This window comes from Python bivittatus, unplaced genomic scaffold (genome assembly GCF_059951505.1).
Source record: "Python bivittatus isolate LINGU-HERP-01145 unplaced genomic scaffold, Pbiv_v1 ctg000610_np1212, whole genome shotgun sequence".
Classification (NCBI taxonomy): domain Eukaryota; kingdom Metazoa; phylum Chordata; class Lepidosauria; order Squamata; family Pythonidae; genus Python; species Python bivittatus.
In genome coordinates, this window is record NW_028277088.1 from 33029638 (window position 1) to 33048600 (window position 18963).

The 18963-nt window shown below is 35.6% G+C and overlaps 1 protein-coding gene across 1 annotated transcript in view; it reads right to left on the minus strand.

Annotated features, from left to right (window-relative positions):
• The window catches only part of JAZF1 (JAZF zinc finger 1), a 130707-nt gene that overhangs the window by 3628 nt on the left and 108116 nt on the right, over positions 1–18963 (minus strand). The window contains exons 3-4 of the mRNA XM_088150719.1: positions 16506–16702; positions 1540–1709 (exon numbers count right to left, since the gene is read on the minus strand). Coding sequence (XP_088006845.1) covers positions 1540–1709; positions 16506–16702 — 367 coding nt within the window. The remainder of the gene's footprint in view (positions 1–1539; positions 1710–16505; positions 16703–18963) is intronic.

Genomic DNA, 18963 nt, shown 5'->3' on the forward strand with positions numbered 1-18963 from the left:
TCTTTCACTTAGGCACACTAAATTTTATGTTGAGGGAGATGAATAAAGCAAGGTTTCCAATTAGTGAACTACTGTAGTTATGTTCAAAGAAAGGAGCTTTTCTGCAGACTTCCAATGTCAAGATATGGAAGATGGGGAAGAATGACTTCATATACAGAATTTTTAAACATTTAATGAGAACTTATATTTCAGTCCAACCTATTTTATAGACAAGGGAAGTAAAAGAACCATGAGTGAGTGCTTTCTTGACTGCCTCAGACTTGTATCATTTTGAATAGCCCTTAAAAAGCAATACATATTCATGCAGTGTCCTAGAGCCATTGTAACCTAATGTCATTAATATTTTATTTCTTGGACTCATCACTTAAAATCAGTGCACAAGGATGAAATAGGAAAGATAATATTTTCCTTGAAAAAAGGGCCTTTTTAGAATACTTTTTTTCATTCCAGCTAGAGTTTCTACCTGTAAAAGTGATCTTTGTAGCAGTAAAATGCACTTTAATCTCCCCATCTTGCCAATAACATTTTGTGACTTTGCTATGAGTTTGTGGTTGTTAAGATAGAAACAAGTCTTTTCAACTTAGTTCAAGAACCCCAGTTTAACCATCAATTCCAGAGAGTTTTTCATTTGTTTTGTATAACATTTGTTTTAATCTTTTAAAATGGTAAAATGTCTTGCAGAAATGCAGCATGGAAACATAATGATTGAATACTGCACTCCTTGGGCATAATACTAGGAATATTCTCACAGAGCATATGAATTTCTCCTGATGCTTTTTGTGTGAACAAGGAGTCTGGAAGAATATCAGAGGATCCTTTTGCCACTTTTCTCCCTCCTCTCCTCCAATTATAAATGAATCAATTTAACATTCTTTTATAGTTTTGTTGGAGTATTTGAATGACCTGTTTTTCTCTATCTTAGGAGTGGTTAACTACTAACACAATTAGACTTGGATATACATTAAGGCCAAAGGGCTCTCCAGAGAGTTTGTATCCAACTGAGAATTTCACTTAAAGTGCTTTTCTGAAATAATTTCTCTTGGCATTTCTCAATTTCTTTATCACTTGTCATGCTGTTTATTCCCAGTTATAAGACATGTCAGAGTGAATGCACACATTTTCAAATGTGCTAAATGAAAGCAATGTTGGTGAATGCTTTATGTCTAGTGCACATGCTCTCAACTGTTTCTACATTAGCAGGCACCAGGCACTATTGTCACAAGATGAGTGCTTTATAGTCCAATACAAGGTATTTTCCAATTGTGTCTGGACTACAACTTCCACCATCTCCAATAGGTATGGGTGCCATACTGGCTCAAATGTTTGACAAATCTGAAAGGTGCCAGATTGTAGAAGACTGATCTAGAGCTTTATTACAGGATGTATTCATGGCACTAGGTTGAAGCTGCCATAAGAGTGATTGAAAAGTTAGGTAACCTTATAAATTTCTAAATAAATAAATACAGATCAGGATAAAATATATGAAATCACAAGGCATCTGCTTTGGAGAGTAGAATTTTACTGTATCATCACACTTACCTTATATCGCTTTTTACACCCAGGAACAGGACAAGCAAAAGGTTTCTCATCTCCTCCATTCATACACATGGAACTTAGTATAGCTTCAGAACTGATGGCACTTTCTGTAGTCCAAGACTCATCACTATCTGAATCTTCATAGTCTACTTCTTCTTCATCATATTCACTACCTAAGAAAACAGAGCAGTGACATAAAGAATTAATACAAGTAAACTAAAACATGCTCTGGTAGCTGAAAATGCAAAGGGTCTGCAAGCTCTAGTAATAAAAATCAAGGAGTACAGTGAAAAATGGAACTAAAATTAAATATGAAGAAGACCAAACTAATAAAAACAAGTACAACAACCAGCCTTAGAACTGACAGTGAAGATACTGAAGTCGTAAATGGCTTCTGCCTTTTAGGATCAACTAACAACAGTAAAGAAATAAACAGTCAAAAATATACTATAGATTAGCCCTTGGTAGAACAGCCATGAAAGGCTTTGGAAAATTCAGGTGCCATATGTCTATACCTACAAAGATCAAAATAGTGCAAGCAATGGCATTCCCTGTGAAGTGAAAGTTGGATGTTGCAGAAGCAGAATAGAAAATGTATTGACACTTTTGAAGTTTGGTATTATAGAAGACTCCTGAGAATACCACAGACAGCTAAGAAAACAAACAAACGGATCATTGAACAAATCAACCCAGAGTCCTCACTCAAGGCACAAATGACTAGGCTCAAATTATCATACTTGGAACACATTATGGGAAGATCTAGCTCTCTGGAGAAGGCTCTAATACTGGGAAAAGTGGAAGGAAAGAGAAGAAGAGGACAGCCAAGCAAGGTAGATGTACTCAGTTTCAGTGGTCATGAGTGTACCACTGGAAGACCTGAAGGACCAGGTTAGGGACAGATTGTCATGGAGAAAATCTATTTACGTGGTTGCTAAGAGTCAACACTGACCTGACACATAATCAAAGGCATATTTCATCTTACTGGTATCTATTTTTCTCTGCTTTATTTCCCTACCTATATGACTAATAGATTAGTATTTTAATTATAAGATGTTTCTCATTACAGCGAGGACACACAATGATTCATTGGTTAAATAATTGCTGCAATATATTGCACAAACCACTTAAAAGCTTCACTTTAAATACTGATGGCCAGAAAACAAACAAATGGATCATTAGGGAAAGGGAGAGAGTAGGACTGAATATTTTTCCTCCTTCCCTCTGCATCAAAACCTAAGCAGACTTTTAAGGTTCTTCCTTTTCCCAGTAAAACAGCTGAAAGGGGTAATTCTCTAGATCATAAACAGTCTAGAATAATATGCTGACAACCCTTAATGCATTTAGTGCCCTCTGGAATTAACAGATAATGTAGCACAACACTAATTAGAATTACATTGTAGCAATATGTCTGGGTGTGAGAATAAATTGCATTATACCCAGCCCTAATTCAGCACTATGTTGCTAAAGGGCAGCAATTGTCTGCAGAATATGTGGCAAGCTTTTTAATTTTATTTTTTAAAGTGGTCATAAATATTAATAAGTCTCTGTGTGAGGTGCCCATTACAAAGGACACTAAGAGCACTGAGAAAGCAGACTTTCAGTAGCTGCAACAGGTGTATGTAGCAGCAGTTCTTAAAGGCATTTCTGTGACATAAGAAAAAAATAATTTTAACAAGTTTGTAAGTTGGCAAGGACTAATGTCATTGCAGAATATTTCTGTCCCATAAACCATGTATTCACTGAGCCTCCAAACCTTTCAATCAACATTAATCTTATGCAAGGGCAAAGGGCATAAGGAATGGTCTTGAAGAAGGCAACGAACAGATAAGCGGGGCTTGAGCCTGTGCCAAGAAACTAATTTGAGAAACATGAAGATAAAGTGAGGGAGAGGGGAAGCACATTCAGATTTGCAAGATTCTGTTACTATAACTGTTAAAATAAAAGTAGTCCTGACCTATGTGGCATTGGCCTCTTAGTCTGGTCTACCCTGCACAGCTGACAGTGAACTATTTGCTCAATAGACATACAAAGCAGAAAAAAAGTTCTAATGCAATGGAAGCAGAACAGCTGTTCTGTGAAACCATAAATTTGAAAATCAGTTCAGCCTTAAAGACCCATCTTCCATCTCTCTGGAAAATGATTCTCTACTCTTTTCTTGTCAATATTAGCTGTTAATAGTCTAAAAACAGTACTGTCTCCATACATTGTTTCTTTTAACTGGGGTTTGTTGAAGCCATAGGGACCTGGTTCACACTAAGTCAAATTGGATGTGTTTAAATGCTAGTCAGCCAAACCAAGGTAAGCTGATGCGTGACCTCCAGAAACGAATGACACATGCAGACCTTGCTTATGTCTACCATCTCTCTAATAACTATAGTTTGCAAATCTACAAACCAAGAATTCAAATTTTGAATTTCTGATTAGCGCTAGCAGACCATGGGGTTGTTTAACAACAATCCTGTGAAATAGGTTTGGCTAAGAATATGACTGCTGTAGTCCAAAACTATGAAGTGAAGTCTGTGGTCAAGTGGAAACCTGAACTTGGGTTTCTCTGGTGAAGTTTAATGGCTTCACCACTACTCTACAATTGGCTCTTGAAAACTCTTGCAGGCAGGTGAACTAATAGGCAAACTGGTTCCTTTAAAATGTTTTAGACTATATGTCCATAAATCTCAATCAGTATGTCCAGGAGACAGGAATTTTATGGTCTAAAACATTTCAGTCTGCAGAATACCTTCTGTGCATGCTTTTGCTGGTGAAAACTTTACCAGCCAAGAAATCATATCGTGAGATGCATCCTAGGAATATATTTAGGACCAAGGTACAAAAGATAATGTAGAAGAGGGCATGCTACCACTAGCAAAATTCTGTTTGTCAGGACTAACTCTTTCAATCTGGAAAATTTTGTAATGCTGATCACTTGTCAGATGTGCCCCAAGATGTACATTAAGCTTTAAGAATATTCATGGCTAGTAATATTTGAGAGGATTAAGCTGTTAAATGAATCATCTCTCTTTAGGATTAGTGTACATAAAGGCATCCAAGGAATTATAAGCTACTTTCTTGTTTACACAAGCATGGAAAGTTGAGCTATGTTAGCATAACCATTATTCACAACATCCTTTCAATGAGTTTTTCTTTACTATTAGTTACATAACCCACCTGATCAAATCAAATCTTTATTATTGTCATAGACCAGCATAAACAACCCACTTGAACCATGAGTGAAGCAATATAATTAACAAACTTCTCCAACTCAAAGTTAATGTTTACAATAGTCAGGAAAAAATATGTTTACCAAAGCAGCCTTTCCTTGACTTGACTAAGAATTCTAGTAGCCTTAGCATCTAGAGCAGTGGATGTGTGGACTTCATGCTCTCTGGGGAATTCTGGGAGTTGAAGTCCACACATTGTAAAGTTGCCAAGGTTGAGAAACACTGATCTAGAGGGGACCAAGTTGGGGAAAGCTGAGCTAGACTATTCATCTGCTTTGTGGCTGGAGTCTGTTGACAGATTGATTTCCAGTCTGTATGAAATTTTTGTTGAACTCATTTCTTCCTTCCTTGGGTGAAATGTTTTAAATTGAATATTTTTATTAAAGACACTGCAGATGTTTTCATCAATGGCAGGCAAAAAGTTATTGTATCAGGTGCACAACTATAGATCTATCAGCTGGTTTGTTTTATTTGCTGAAGAAAAGGTATATTTTTGTGGCAAAATGCCAAAAGAAAATATTTTTGCCAAGATGGATACATTTGGCCTTTGCTTTTTGGTTTAGTTTTGCTTTCTTTACAATAATTGAAAAGAAGATGAGCAACAAATATGAACACCAACCTGCCAAGTCAAATTCAACATTCTTTCAATCAAACTTTTATATGGTTTAACAGAAAAACAAACTGCTGCCAACATTACAATGTGCTTTCTCTACAGACATCTGACTGTCAAGCAGGGCTGTTGCTGTTGGACCATATTAGCAATCTCAATCATTTTTTAAAAAATATTGGACCACAACTAATTAAGTTTCAAAGAAATTTCATTGCATAAAAATCATATAAAACTGGCAGAAATAGATGTTTCACATTTTGGTAAGGAGGGCGTAGGTTGATGGCACAGGTTCTAGTAAAATGTTTAAATAAATGCACACCTACTTGCTGAAAATAGTCCAAAGAGACTTTTGTGATATTTCAGTGAAACATCTGACCTTCTTCCATTCCCTTTAAATAGGTGCACCCACACTGTATCACAACATGATTTTGACTTTCCCCTTAAAACCAATCACGGTGCAGGGAGAAAGCTTTTCTAAAAAGATAAAGAAATCCAAAGCCCACAATAGTTCACCAAACTAGTTTTATGTGTCAATAATTAGTCATCTTTAAAAATCAGCAGTTATATGTTAAAAAACACTTCCCCTTCAATTGTTCTTATCATGCCACTTCCTTTCTTTGAATATATCTGAAGATTAATTTCTCCACTGGATGATTCAAACTTCTTGCTATTTCTTTCATGACTGTTATGTCCACTTTAGCTTAAACATCTTGGCTTAATTTTGGATTAAATGGAGTTCACTTTTAAACAAGGATGCAGTCTTACAGAAATTCCCTTTAAATTTGGATAGGCTCTTAAAATCCCAATTCACACTTTATCGTAGTGGTGCCTGTATGTTCATAAAAATACTTTTTCATTTAAAACAATACATGTATATTGGAACAACACATTTGAGATAAAATAAATCAATTTTGCAATGGTATTTTCATTATTATTTACTATAAGCTCTAGTGAACTTGCAGAGTGCAATGGATGCTAAAGCGTTAGCTTCCTTTTCTTTGGCAAGATGAAAAGGCAGTAACTCATCCTGGGTAATGGGAGTTGAGATTTGTGTCTGAAGCAGAGACAACTCTGTCTGAAAGTGTGTGTGTGTTTGTGTGTGTGTGTTTTGGTGTGTTTCCATTAAGCCTGTAAGAGTAATTACAAAAGATGACTATATTTCATGTTTGGGTAAATGGGGATTGCTCTTTTCATTGATTTTGTCTGTAGAACTATTCTCCAGGATATTACTCAGAATGAAGGTCCACTTTGAGAATGAACAAAACATTTTACTCAGTCTAACTTGTTCACTCTCTTATGCACTACATTACTTCCAAGACTATTGGGTATCTGTTCAATATCATGCTGGAAAATAAGGAGGAAAAAGAATTTTCCTGTTTTGCTCAAAGTTAATAACATGGAAAGTCCCTAGAGCAGTGTTTCTCATGCTGGCTGAGGAATTCTGGGAGTTGAAGTCCACATAGCTTTAAAGTGACCAAGGTTGAGAAACACTGCTCTAGAGACTTCATTCTTATACTCTAATGTTCCTTGAGTTCCTCGAAACTACCATTTCCTGCTAGGATGATGTAATATTTTACAAAATGGATGGAGAATTCTCCAAGAAAGTTGAGTAAAATGGAATTTTGTTTAAAACAAACCAGTTTGATAATCACTAGTCAAGGCACACAAATCTTGAATACACACACAATTAGATACTATAATCCCAGTACATGGCTCTGTGTTCTTCCTTCCCAGTCTTACATATACTGGTCTGGATACACGTTGTTTTTCCTTTCCCTGTCTGTCCCACCAACTTCCCTGATCTAGAATGCAGCAGCCCATATGTTTGCCATCTCCCAACATTAGGAACATATACAGTACCACAATTCTGCAATTCCCTGTCCAAGTTTCTGAGTACAAATTAGGGTGCTGGTATTGACCTATAAAGCCCTTCATGGCTTGGCACTGCATAACTACAGGACCACCTTCTCCCAATTATATCAGCCCAATATTTACATTTTGTAGTGAACAGGTGCTAGGTGAGGAGAGAAGATGCCAGGCAGCGCTGCTTCTCTTTAGTGGCACCATTTGCTTTTGAATGGCCTCCCACTGGGGACCAGACTTGTCCTCTCCCTACTGGTCTTTAGAAAGAATTTTAAAATGGTATTATTCCAGAGAACATTTTTATGATTTTCAAAATTAAATTTTGTTTTAATCATTTTGCTGTATTGTTGTAAACTGCTAAGAATCTATTGATTATGTCCAGTTTTGGTTCTGCTGCTTGATTGCAACAATCAGCCTGTTATTACATTATATAAAAGATTCAGTAATTGTAAAAGTTACAAAAACTTATAAAATCATATAAACTTCTGGTTTGGGAGGAAAAAAAGTTAGTTGCTGCAAAGGAGAGCAGCATAGTCTTGAAAGCCATTTTAACATAAAATAGACTGTTGACATTTTATGGGCACAGTGAGCTCCTAGTTTCAGGAAGCAATGGTAATTTTTTTTTTCCAATCTTGTTTGCTCTAAAACAAAACAAAACAAAACAAAATCCCCCTTCAGTAGCAATAAAGTCTTTTGTTTATATACAGAATACAGGAAAACATCAACCCAATGCATATGTTGTTTTAAAACATTATTAAATCGTGTTTCTGCTACTACATTTCAACAAATGCAGTCTATTAGAGCCACACGAAGCACAGATTTTCTGAAGTGAAACAGCAAAGTTTACAATATACCTTAAAAAATATGACGAAGAACAAGTAAATATATAACTAGATCCCAAAAGGTCCTTCCCCATCAGAGGTTTATCTGCAAATTAAATTAGACATAATAACATCTCTGCCAGCTTGTCTCCCTTTCCTCCCTCACAGTCCTGGCTAGGGTATTGGTAACAAAATCAATGATGCCAGGAAAGTAAAAATAAACTACTGTATAGCATTTTTCACTGTTGGTCACTGCAGTGTTAGCTGAATTCTAGCAAAACTTTTATGGAGAATTAAGAAAGAAGGAAAGCAGATCTACCAATGACATGGGGTGGAAGGAAATGTATCTCTGTTGAAATGTGGAAAAAAAGAAAAAGCATTCAGAGGAGATATTCTCTTGCAACTCCATTCTTACATTAAAATGCAATGCCAGGACACTGGAGAGCAATCTCATGCTTGTCTGCCCAGAATTAAATCCCACTAAGTTCAGTGAGAGTAAATTCCTCAAAAAGCAGTGAAGGGTTGCATGTCTACAGACTTGTGCACAGAACAGGAAGGCAGCTGTTCAGTCTTCCTACCCTTTTTATGGTCTGGTTTTTCCTCCAAGGGACAATACCGGGGAATAGATTCATGCTTAAAATAAAGGATTACAATAAAAAAGGAATTCTGTGAACGAACTATGGCTGATGAAGTTACTAAGATGTACTCAAAGCCTAACTTATTACTCACTGTTTAAACATACTTTATAGCTATACAACAGCCATTATAGTAAAGGCCATAAAATATCTTGTATGTGTTCTAATTCACAGGGATGTCTAGGGCATGGTTTGCATTTATTTTCGAAGATGGGGGCACATAAGTCTCCTGTTACACACAGAAATATGGTGGCTCAGCAAAGGAAGCGTTCTCAACAGGGTGTTTGAGCTGATGGCAGAATTGCAAGAACATTTTCGGGAAAATAGTATTCCACATTTTGCTGAGTGCTTTGAAGATGGAAAATCATGTTAGGAGGATAAAACAAAAGGAGATTCCTACATAAACTCCCTTGAAGGCAGTATTGGGGTGTTCCACAGGGAGGGGATAAAAAAGTCAAGATGGTAGCAACATTCATGAGGTTGAAGCCCTGTCTTTTTACATGCATCATGATGCATATTAAAAAGGGGCGGGACTTTGATCACATGAGTGTGGCAGCCATCTTGACTTTTTTTTACCCCCCATAAATACTGCTGAGCACTATGTAAATCAAATAAATAAATGATCTATATTGCAACCTTCCATGTTTTATTCCATATAGAATAATCCTTTTCACCATGATGTTTTTGTCACTTTAAAACCCTTTCATTGAACTGATGCATTTGAAGGGCATTATTTTGATACACAATTTTATATTCTATATATACACAATTTTATATTTTATATATATATATATATATATATATATATATATATATATATATATGCTTAACATAATGTATAACCATACCTGTAACAGTCCACTCTATTTTATTTCTAAAGGGTTAACTTGCTTTTGTTTTGTAAAGAGCACTGGTTTCTTCCCCCCTTATCTCTTTGCTGAATGCCCGATTGTCTTCGAATAAGCAATTAGCCGAGTACAAGCTGTTTGTTGTACCAAGCTTTTTGCAACAGTTGTGAGGCCCTACATTCTAGAGAAAGATAAGAAGAATCTGGTATGCCATTCCCTTGGTAACCAGAAGAAAAAGTTACATTTAAGTTTACCTTCCTAAGAACCACCTTTCACTTGCTCAGACCGTCCCAAAAATCCCTTGTATGGGTATGAGGGGATGTACTATCTGATTACAGATTTAAATGTCTATAAAGCCTCTGATGTTTGTTTTGTGAGGTGTGATTCCATCAACATCTTTTGTTAATGTGTTGATTGGGGTCACCCAGCTGTGTCTTGATCAAAATACATCTGCTATTCATCAGAAGTCTCATCTCAAGTCTTCTTATTGGCATTTTATTGAAACTTGGGAAATAAAAGTGCCATACACATTAAAACCCTAATACCCGCTTTAAAGCATTATCAATCTAAAATTGACAAAAAAATATTCATACATGGTATGCCATTGCACTGGCAAATTAGATAAATCATATAGAGCTAGAAATACTATATCGATGTTAGTGTTCTACAGATATGAATACTAAACCACTCGGTGATTAAATGCACCTGTTACTATTGTGCTAGCTATATCCAGACCTTGTTGCCTGACTGGTGTTAGATAAATTATTTAATGAAAATAGTCCAAAAGTGCTATTTCATAAAAAGAAAAAGAAGGACAAGAAGAAAAAAAGCAGAAAGATGTATAAGTAAGTATAGCAATACTACAACTAGTAATACTGACCGGCAGTCAGTAAAATCACATTCACCATGGGAGGTACTCTGACAACATGCAGCAATGTTCACAAGAGGGTTCATGTTAGCTCATCTACTCCATGAAGCTACAGAGATGTTTGAAATACATTCTAAGACCGGGTTTCTCAACCTTGGCAACTCTAAGATGTGTGAACTTCAATTCCCAGAATTCCCCAGCCAGCAATGGCTGCATGGCTGGCTGGGGAATTCTGGGAGGTGAAGTCCATACATCTTAGAGTTGCTAAGGTTGAGAAACACTGCTCTAAGATGAAAAGCAGCATTTTTGCTGCTGCTTTGTAGAATGGAAATTATAACATGCAATGCCTTTATGAGGGCAGTCTAGACAAGAACGTTACTCTTTAGCGATATTGCTCCTTGTGGAGGTTACTGCAAAAATTCCCATACAACTAATTACCAAGTCAGTGGGGCTTGCAACTATATAAAAGCTTTGGTTTTAAGAGGCAGCTCCTGGAAGCCTGCAAGGCTTGCTCAGTTGGTGCCTGCTTTACTCTTACCCGACTTCATATTTTCCTAGACTTTTAATTCCCTGCAAAAATATTTCATGGGTGCTTTTCTTGTCTCATGGCTTTTCTTTTCTTTTACTTGCTCCTTTAACTCTCATGTTATTCTTGAGAAAAAAACCATCTTACAAATACTGTGGTTTCATTTTGTAAATTGCTTTGGAAGTATTCATGCAGACAGCTAGGACTGCATACTGATCGGATATGTGTGAAATAGCCGTGGAGAAAACCAATCAGTGTTTGTGTATTTTTTAAAAAATGGTCTCAGATGGGTACAGGCTTAAATCAGCTACTTTTGTGTGGAATTCAAGTCATTTAATACTTCCTAGGTCACAAACAGCACTGTAGAGGTCTGCGCCATTTAAAAGGGAGCCATCTCAGAAATTTGACTGGGTATCTCCCTTTCAAGTCAAATGATTGATGAGTTGTTTTAGATATGTCTGGCCAAACATGATATTCCATTTTTGCTATCAGGGTGGGCTTCTGCCATTTATACCTGACCACACAAGTAGGCAAGGTGGCTTTGAAAAAAAAAGATCTGTATCTATTGCAAAACGTAGTCAGGGTGCCTGAGAATCTTTTTTTAAAAGACCAAAAGTACAAGTATTTGTTAAAATGCATAGACTTCTGAAAGCACTGAAGTTATGCACACCTTGTGAAACAGAGTAAATGGGAGAAAATGACTCAACACTATTTTTTTAAAACAGCAGAAAATAAACACTGAAATGCGTGTTGGGAAAAATATAGAAATTCGGAATACTGAAGGTAACATTAAACTCTTGGTTAAGGATTTATGACTGGACCTCAAACTCAGTACAAACTGATATTACTTCTCTAAAAGCTGTGCGACTTTGTTGGGTTTGCTGAAATACAGACCAAGCCAACTTCTAGAACCAGATTTCCCCAAATAAATGTATTCTTTAAAAACATCCCAGAAAAAAGGCAACAGTAAACCACTTCTTTATTGTTGCCAAGAGAACTACATGGATGTAGTTTTTTCATTTGTTCTCTTTAAGTATTTCATGGAATGTAGAAGGTTTTTAGATGTGTTTTCTAAAAACATCAGATGCTTATTAAACTTACCAAAACGTGAACACCTTTTTACTTTATGTGTAGGCCAGATAACTATGGCTGGATGTTTTAATTAAATGTTGAATCCTTCATTAGACTGTTAATATTTTCCAGCTAAATTCAATTCTAGTACATGGAAAATATGAAAAGCTTATAAAATGAGAATTTAATCTGGTGGTTATATAATTACAGTGGTACCTCGGTTCACGAACTTAATTCGTTCCATGACTCTGGTCGCGACCCAAATTGGTCGCGACCCGAATCAAATTTTCCCATAAGGTTCAATGAAAATATGGTTAATCCGTTCTGACCCCTCCGAATTTGGTTGCGACCCGATTTTGGTCGCATCCTGAATCAAATTTCCACATAAGGTTCAATGTAATTACGGTTAATCCGTTCTGAACCATATGTTTTGTTTTGTTTTTAAACCGCAAAAATATGACACAAAGTACAGCACAAAGAGAGAGAAAGCTAACCTTGCTCGACGCGACTTCTGGCGTGGAGGACGAAGGCGGGTGGGGAGGCGGATATTGCTTGGAGGGAGAGTCCCCCTCCCTACAGGAAGCCATGACCACGTGTCACGGGAGGGAAAATGGCTGTGGATTCTGTTCGTGACCCGATCCGGCGTTCGCAGAGGCAAAATTTTGTAAACGGAGCTGTTCGTGACCCGAATTGGTCGTGAACAGAAGCGTTCGTGACCCAAGGTACCACTGTACTTTAAAATCCTTCATAACCAAAATATTTAGACTTGTCCCTAACTTGATTATTTTTTTAGTATCTTGGTTTTAATTGGTCAATATCATATTTATTTCTTGTAATATCCAGTCATGCTTCAGTAACCGTATCAATTGTAAGAAAAAGTTGTCCTATTTTTTTCAAAATGGTATTTAAATACTTATTAAAGGATTATTTTGTTATAAAATAGAAGAAACATGATTTTGAAGATTTTTTTAAAAAAATACATTCTGCAAAATGTATAATATAAATACATTATATAATGTTCATAATTGTAGCCATATTATTGAATAATTTGGAAAATTAAATGGAAAAAGAAGAATAAAATGGCAAAATTTGTAATATAAAATTATGGAACTTTTGAGTACATATACAAAATAATTGTAAATTCTTTAGCATGTATCCTAGTGCTAAAAAAAGCTTTTATGTCTGCTAGATTGAAAATTAATGCCTTTTATGCCCATGGAATAATCATTTAATTGTATAAAGCAAAATGACTAAATTGATTGTCTTAGCTGCACCTTTGTATCTTCAAGAAATAATGCGTACTATATACATATATGATTAAATTATGAAAACAGATTTCCCTGATGGATATACTATTGACTTGAAAATATGTATTGATTTTTTTTTGCTCCAGTACTGTTGAGTTACATGATGATGCTTTTTTCCCCCAACTTCTTTTAATGAAGCTTATACACCTGTGATTATGAAAGCTGTTAAAGATTCTTTTGATTAAGCTGTTGCCCGGTTTACTTGTTAAATGTTGATGCCCAAGTTTTGACAATAACCCTAGCACCTCGACTACTGACAATATTACCTTTGCCTATTCTGTGCAATCTTGTTTCATAAAAAGAGTGACAAACCTCTGATATTATATTACTAATTGATATGTTAAATATATATTCAGAAAAACTGGAATTAGTAATAGTGTTCTTTTTGGAACAGGGAAGGCCTTTGACATAATGCAGTAGAAATTTCTGAAACCAATTTTTGGCCAAGTAATAGTATTCTAATCCTTCAATGAGAATTATTCTAAATGGAATTATTTCTTCACTTACCAAGATTCTTGTGAAGCTCATCAAGGAAACTTTTATCTCTTTTATATTTAATTTGATATTGAACCATTGGCCTGTTTTATCAGGCAATCAAAGGACATTGGAATTAAAAGCAGATGAAGCTGAGCACAAATTGTTATAATACACTGATAATATGTTATGTCTTATTGATCACCTGGAATGTTCTACATCAAAATTCACTGATATAGTTAAAAATGTCAGTGAGCTTACGAAAAAAGATAAATGTGACAGTTAATTATTTCAAGATTGTTATATGTACTTAGAGGGATTTCCGTGTTAATACCTTTAAAGTACTACAAGCAGATAAATTATTACAAAAGTTTTCATGAGGAGGTTAACCTCCTAGATTTTCTTTATTCAGATTGTTACTACCATATTCAGCTTCATCACCAGCCATACATTTTGATTTAATTTTTCCATGGAATCCAAATGATAAAATCTAAAAACCATTATAGGTACAATTAGAAAGTTGTTAGGTGATTCCTTTGATACCATTGCAGAGGGTTAGCATTATTTTGTTAAAATTGTACTATATTTCCAACCTTAAAGGCAAAAAGACATATTTGGAAAGTGTTTGGACCAAAATATGATCATGACACTTATTCACATGGCAAACTTTTAAGACAATCTCAGTTTGAAAGCTGCAGGTAAATCTTTTTTAATTTATTAAATTTAAGTCAGTTAACTGTCAATCAAGTTCCTAACTCATTTGAATTACAAGAGCAATTTGGATTGTCTAAGACTGAGGAATGGCAGCGTATCCAATTAAAACATATTTTGATTTCATAGTATGATCCAACTCCTAAATTACTACCCATCTATAACATTTGTATAGACAATTATAGAGTATTGTGAGATGCTGATTAGTTATTTACAAAAACTTTGGAACAAAGTACAGTAGAATATCCCATATAAATATATCTGTGACAAGAGTCTTAAAAATAGTAAGCATGTTTCTTATGATCTTCAAACAAGATTAATTCAACAGAATATTTTTCATACTTTTATTGGACATCTCAGAGAATATTTTAAAAGGGCAGACTTTCAACTTCATTATGCTGTAAGTGTTACATTATTAGGAGACACTTGCACATATGATATAGGCATACCCCATTATTCTCCATTTTGGTTTAACATAGTTTAGGATGAGTATTATGGTTTTTAGATGTGTTTGTGATTTTTGAAGATTTTTCAATTACATCAAACATTTGGAATTTATCAGGTTTGGAACATCTAATCTAATTTGCCTGTGCAATGACTGGTTCATTCTCCATCAATGTAAATAAATAAATTGAGATAATTTTTTCATGCTTAATAAAGATGTTGCCCAATTCTTGTATTTTGCATATTGCCTGTATATTGCTCTAGAGATTAAACTCTAATGTAGAGCAATCCACTATTAAAAGGTGCCTAATGATGTTTATCTACACATGGCATGTTAACATCTGTGGGTAATGTTAAAGTTCCAGATACAGCTATCTGATGCATTTCTCACCCCAGAAAGGGATGAGGCAGGCTTGCATTTTGGCAGCTTTGCTACTTACCCTCTACCTTAATTCACTGGTCACAATTAATTCACTAATCTCTCCAACTCAGGCCCATCGTCCTCCTAGGCTTGCAAAGAAGACCTTTTTCTACTCTGCTATATGCAGATGAGGATGATGTCATTCTGTCACTATTTCTGATAGGAATGAGATGTGCTTCTAAAATTTGCAAGACCAGTTAGTAAATGACTAAAACAAAGCAATGTCATGGTCTTGGGAGGTGGGGGAAGAGAATTACAGATGACAAATTGACAGGACCAAAGTCAAACAAACACATGAACCAATTTAAAAACCTGGCCATTGCATTTCTTTTTTTTTAAATAATAATTTTATTAAAGTTTGCAAAGATAAAAAACTAATACAAACTGAGAAAAATATAAAAAATAAAAAATAAAATGTGCAAAGAAAAAAGAAATAAAAATTAGAAAAAAGGAAAAGAAAATAAGAAAAAAATATATAAAGAAACGACTCCCCTCTCCCTCCAGACAAGTATAAACAACTTCAGTAACTTAACACCTTCTCTAGTATTTCAATAATTTTCAAAAAATCTCTTCTTCCCATACCTCATTTCTTATGAATAACTAAATTGTAAAAACTCATCATTCAGTCCTATTCAGCAAAAGCCCATTAAGAGCTACCAGAAATAATAACACACATATTTTAACCCTAATCAAATTAATCCATTTTATATTCCAACTTATCATTTTCTCTAAAAAGTAAAGCACACGCTCACTCACACTTCACACGCTCATAAATATTCACCCCCTATTTCAAACACTGTTTTCACTGCTACGGGGTTGTGACACCTCCCTGTTCAAATTAACTTAAAAAATTCACCCTTTTCAGAAGGAACACTTGCCCTTGCTTCATGTTTTCCCTTCATCTGCAGTAATTGAACAGACAGACAAAAAGACAAACATGGTCTGAAAAACAGGTCACACCGGTCAAAAAACAATTTTGGTTCAGGAAAGAAAGCCCATCCAATACCACATAAGAGATTTATTTCTGAAGAGAAAATGAATTTTAACTTAAGCATTGTTGGTTCTTTTTAGCAGTTTAACTTTACTATGATTTGTTTGCTTTTTTTTTTTTTTTTTTAAGTTTATTCCACAAATGGCAATTCCATCTTATCTTACCTGTGGGTGTGCTACTACGAAATGAGGAGGACGGGGTGATGGGCGGTGTGACAGGTGGAGTAAGGCTTCCACTGCTGTGACGTGGAGGAGTAGATACATTCCCACGGGACACTGAGCTTGATAAGGTCAAGGAGAGTTTAGGCTGGATTTTTTTCTTGAGAGATTCCTGTTCCCGTCGAGCGGCATCAGTCATAAACCTATAAAAGCAATGATACCAATATTATGGGGAAAAAAATACTGTGAATTGGTAACTGTGAACAAACATTCAGTGCAAGAACATGGTAGTAATCCTTATGCTATGCATTTCTGAACTCCCCTTGTTGCTGGTAAACCAAATATTGTCAAATGATGCATAGAAAGGCATAATACTGTGCCAAAATCTGTCTTCTAAAATTTTATTTCCTTGCAAAAGACACTTCCCTTTTAGTACCCCATTGTTGGATAATTTCTTTAGAGTGCCTTTAAGTGGTGATTTTGGGCTGAGCATATTGTTGTACGCTGGTAATGTGTGCAGCTGTCGTTCCCCTTTTTCAAAATTTTGAATCAATCTAGAAGTCTCCTTGGCTGCATATGCTTCCTAATCAGAAAAAATATCCATGAATATTAACTTATGCTGGCTTTCCTTGAAATTGAATTGAAGTGTGGGAAGCCAGGAGGCTGTAGACTGTTGAAGAAAGATAGGGCATATACCACACATAGATAGGCACATCATACTCAATTGCACCACTGCACTTTTTCCCACAACCAACGTATTTCTCCTATTGACTTCTACAGGAGAAGGTGAATCCAGACAGTCACAGTAATAGGCATTTTAGCCTGTACTGCTGGTGTATACTATGTTTTGTGACTTGCTCAAACTTCAAATGGTCTTTTAAGAATTTGCTAGTAAATAAATGTTGCCTTCACTTATTAGTTCACAGGAAAATTTCAAACTATCTTTGGCAATATAGGACTGGAAAAAGACTTACTTTAATGGGTGAAACAGTGACAAAAGTATTATGACCCTTGGGCTTCCTTCCCTCACAGCCAAAGAGAGATCTCAAAGCTTGAAAGGGCTCCTGGTCAGCATTTAGAAATGAGAACTTGATGGGGATTAGGAGATCCCTGGAGCTAAAGGATGCAATGGCTCCTTGGCTGTTGCCATTCCTTACCCAGTTCATTAGGTCAGGACCCTCCAGGGCTATCTGCGGGGGGGGGGGGTAGAGTACAGAAAGATGGGGTCAAGGTGTGATTGCAACTGCATGATTGAAGCCCTGCACCTTTTTTACATGTGACATGTTGCACGGAAAAAAAAGGAGCAGGGACTCAACTGTGTGACCATGGTTGCCATTTCGACTTTTTTGACCCTCCAAAATTGGTATGCACTGGGCTTGAGGTTAACTTGCCTTACCCATGATTTTTACTTTTAACAATTTCTCTTTCTCTCTGTCTATGCATCTATCTATCTATCTATAAACACACGTATATATGATTTATAAACTAGGAAATGCAGTTATTAAATTGCTCCTTAAGATAAAAGCTATTTGGTTGCCAGGAAAATTATAGGCTCTCTTACTAATGAGAAACAAGTCATTATGAGTTCTCTGCTTTACTACTACACTTCTCTGTTTAAATTTAACCCAACTGGAATAACACTTTAAAGCATGTCCTTTTCCAGTGATAACTACCATTTGTTTAGTTTTTAGCAGTTAATTACCACATTTGTCATCAATTCCTGACAAATTCCAATTTCGTATGGATTGCTGCATAGACCCAAATAAATGTCTTATGTTCTGTACTGGAAAAACAGTTATTAGCTTGCCCTGACTAATTTTTCAAAAGGCTTAATAAAGGCATAAAAACCACTGAGTACAATTTAATGTCCCAATTATCATCCCAGAATTCACCTTCATAGCAGTTAACAGCTAGCTTGTTAGGGCATTCATCAGCCTTGTTTTTGCTTTGGGTCATTAATTAGCAAACCAGTCATCACTTGCTGCTAACAATACATACTTGATGGGTTACTGCTTAATCATAGGAAATAGTTTTATGGATGCTTATATTTCATTTCACATCCCATTTGTAAAATGGTTCAGATACCTTATTACACTACACAGCAATAAAAGAAAAATCTTCAGAATATATAGTTCACATGACTGAGCTGGACGGTATAATATCTCTTCAATAAAATACAGTTATACCGTATTTGAAACATATTTTTAAACACATCATTAATTGCTCAATTTAGTCCAGACTACACAGCTCTTACTAAGTGACATGACATCCAGGATGCAATTAGTGCATAGCTCACTAGAAGGAAGATTGTAACTCTTACTGTTTTTTTTTTTTTTTTAGCTGTGAGAAACTCACAAATTTTAGAAGGGAAAGTGGCATCTTTACAACATCTGGTAGGTGATCAGATTTCTTCAGAATCCATGGAAAAACATGACAGGTTAGGACAGCTCTAAAAATGTGTAAG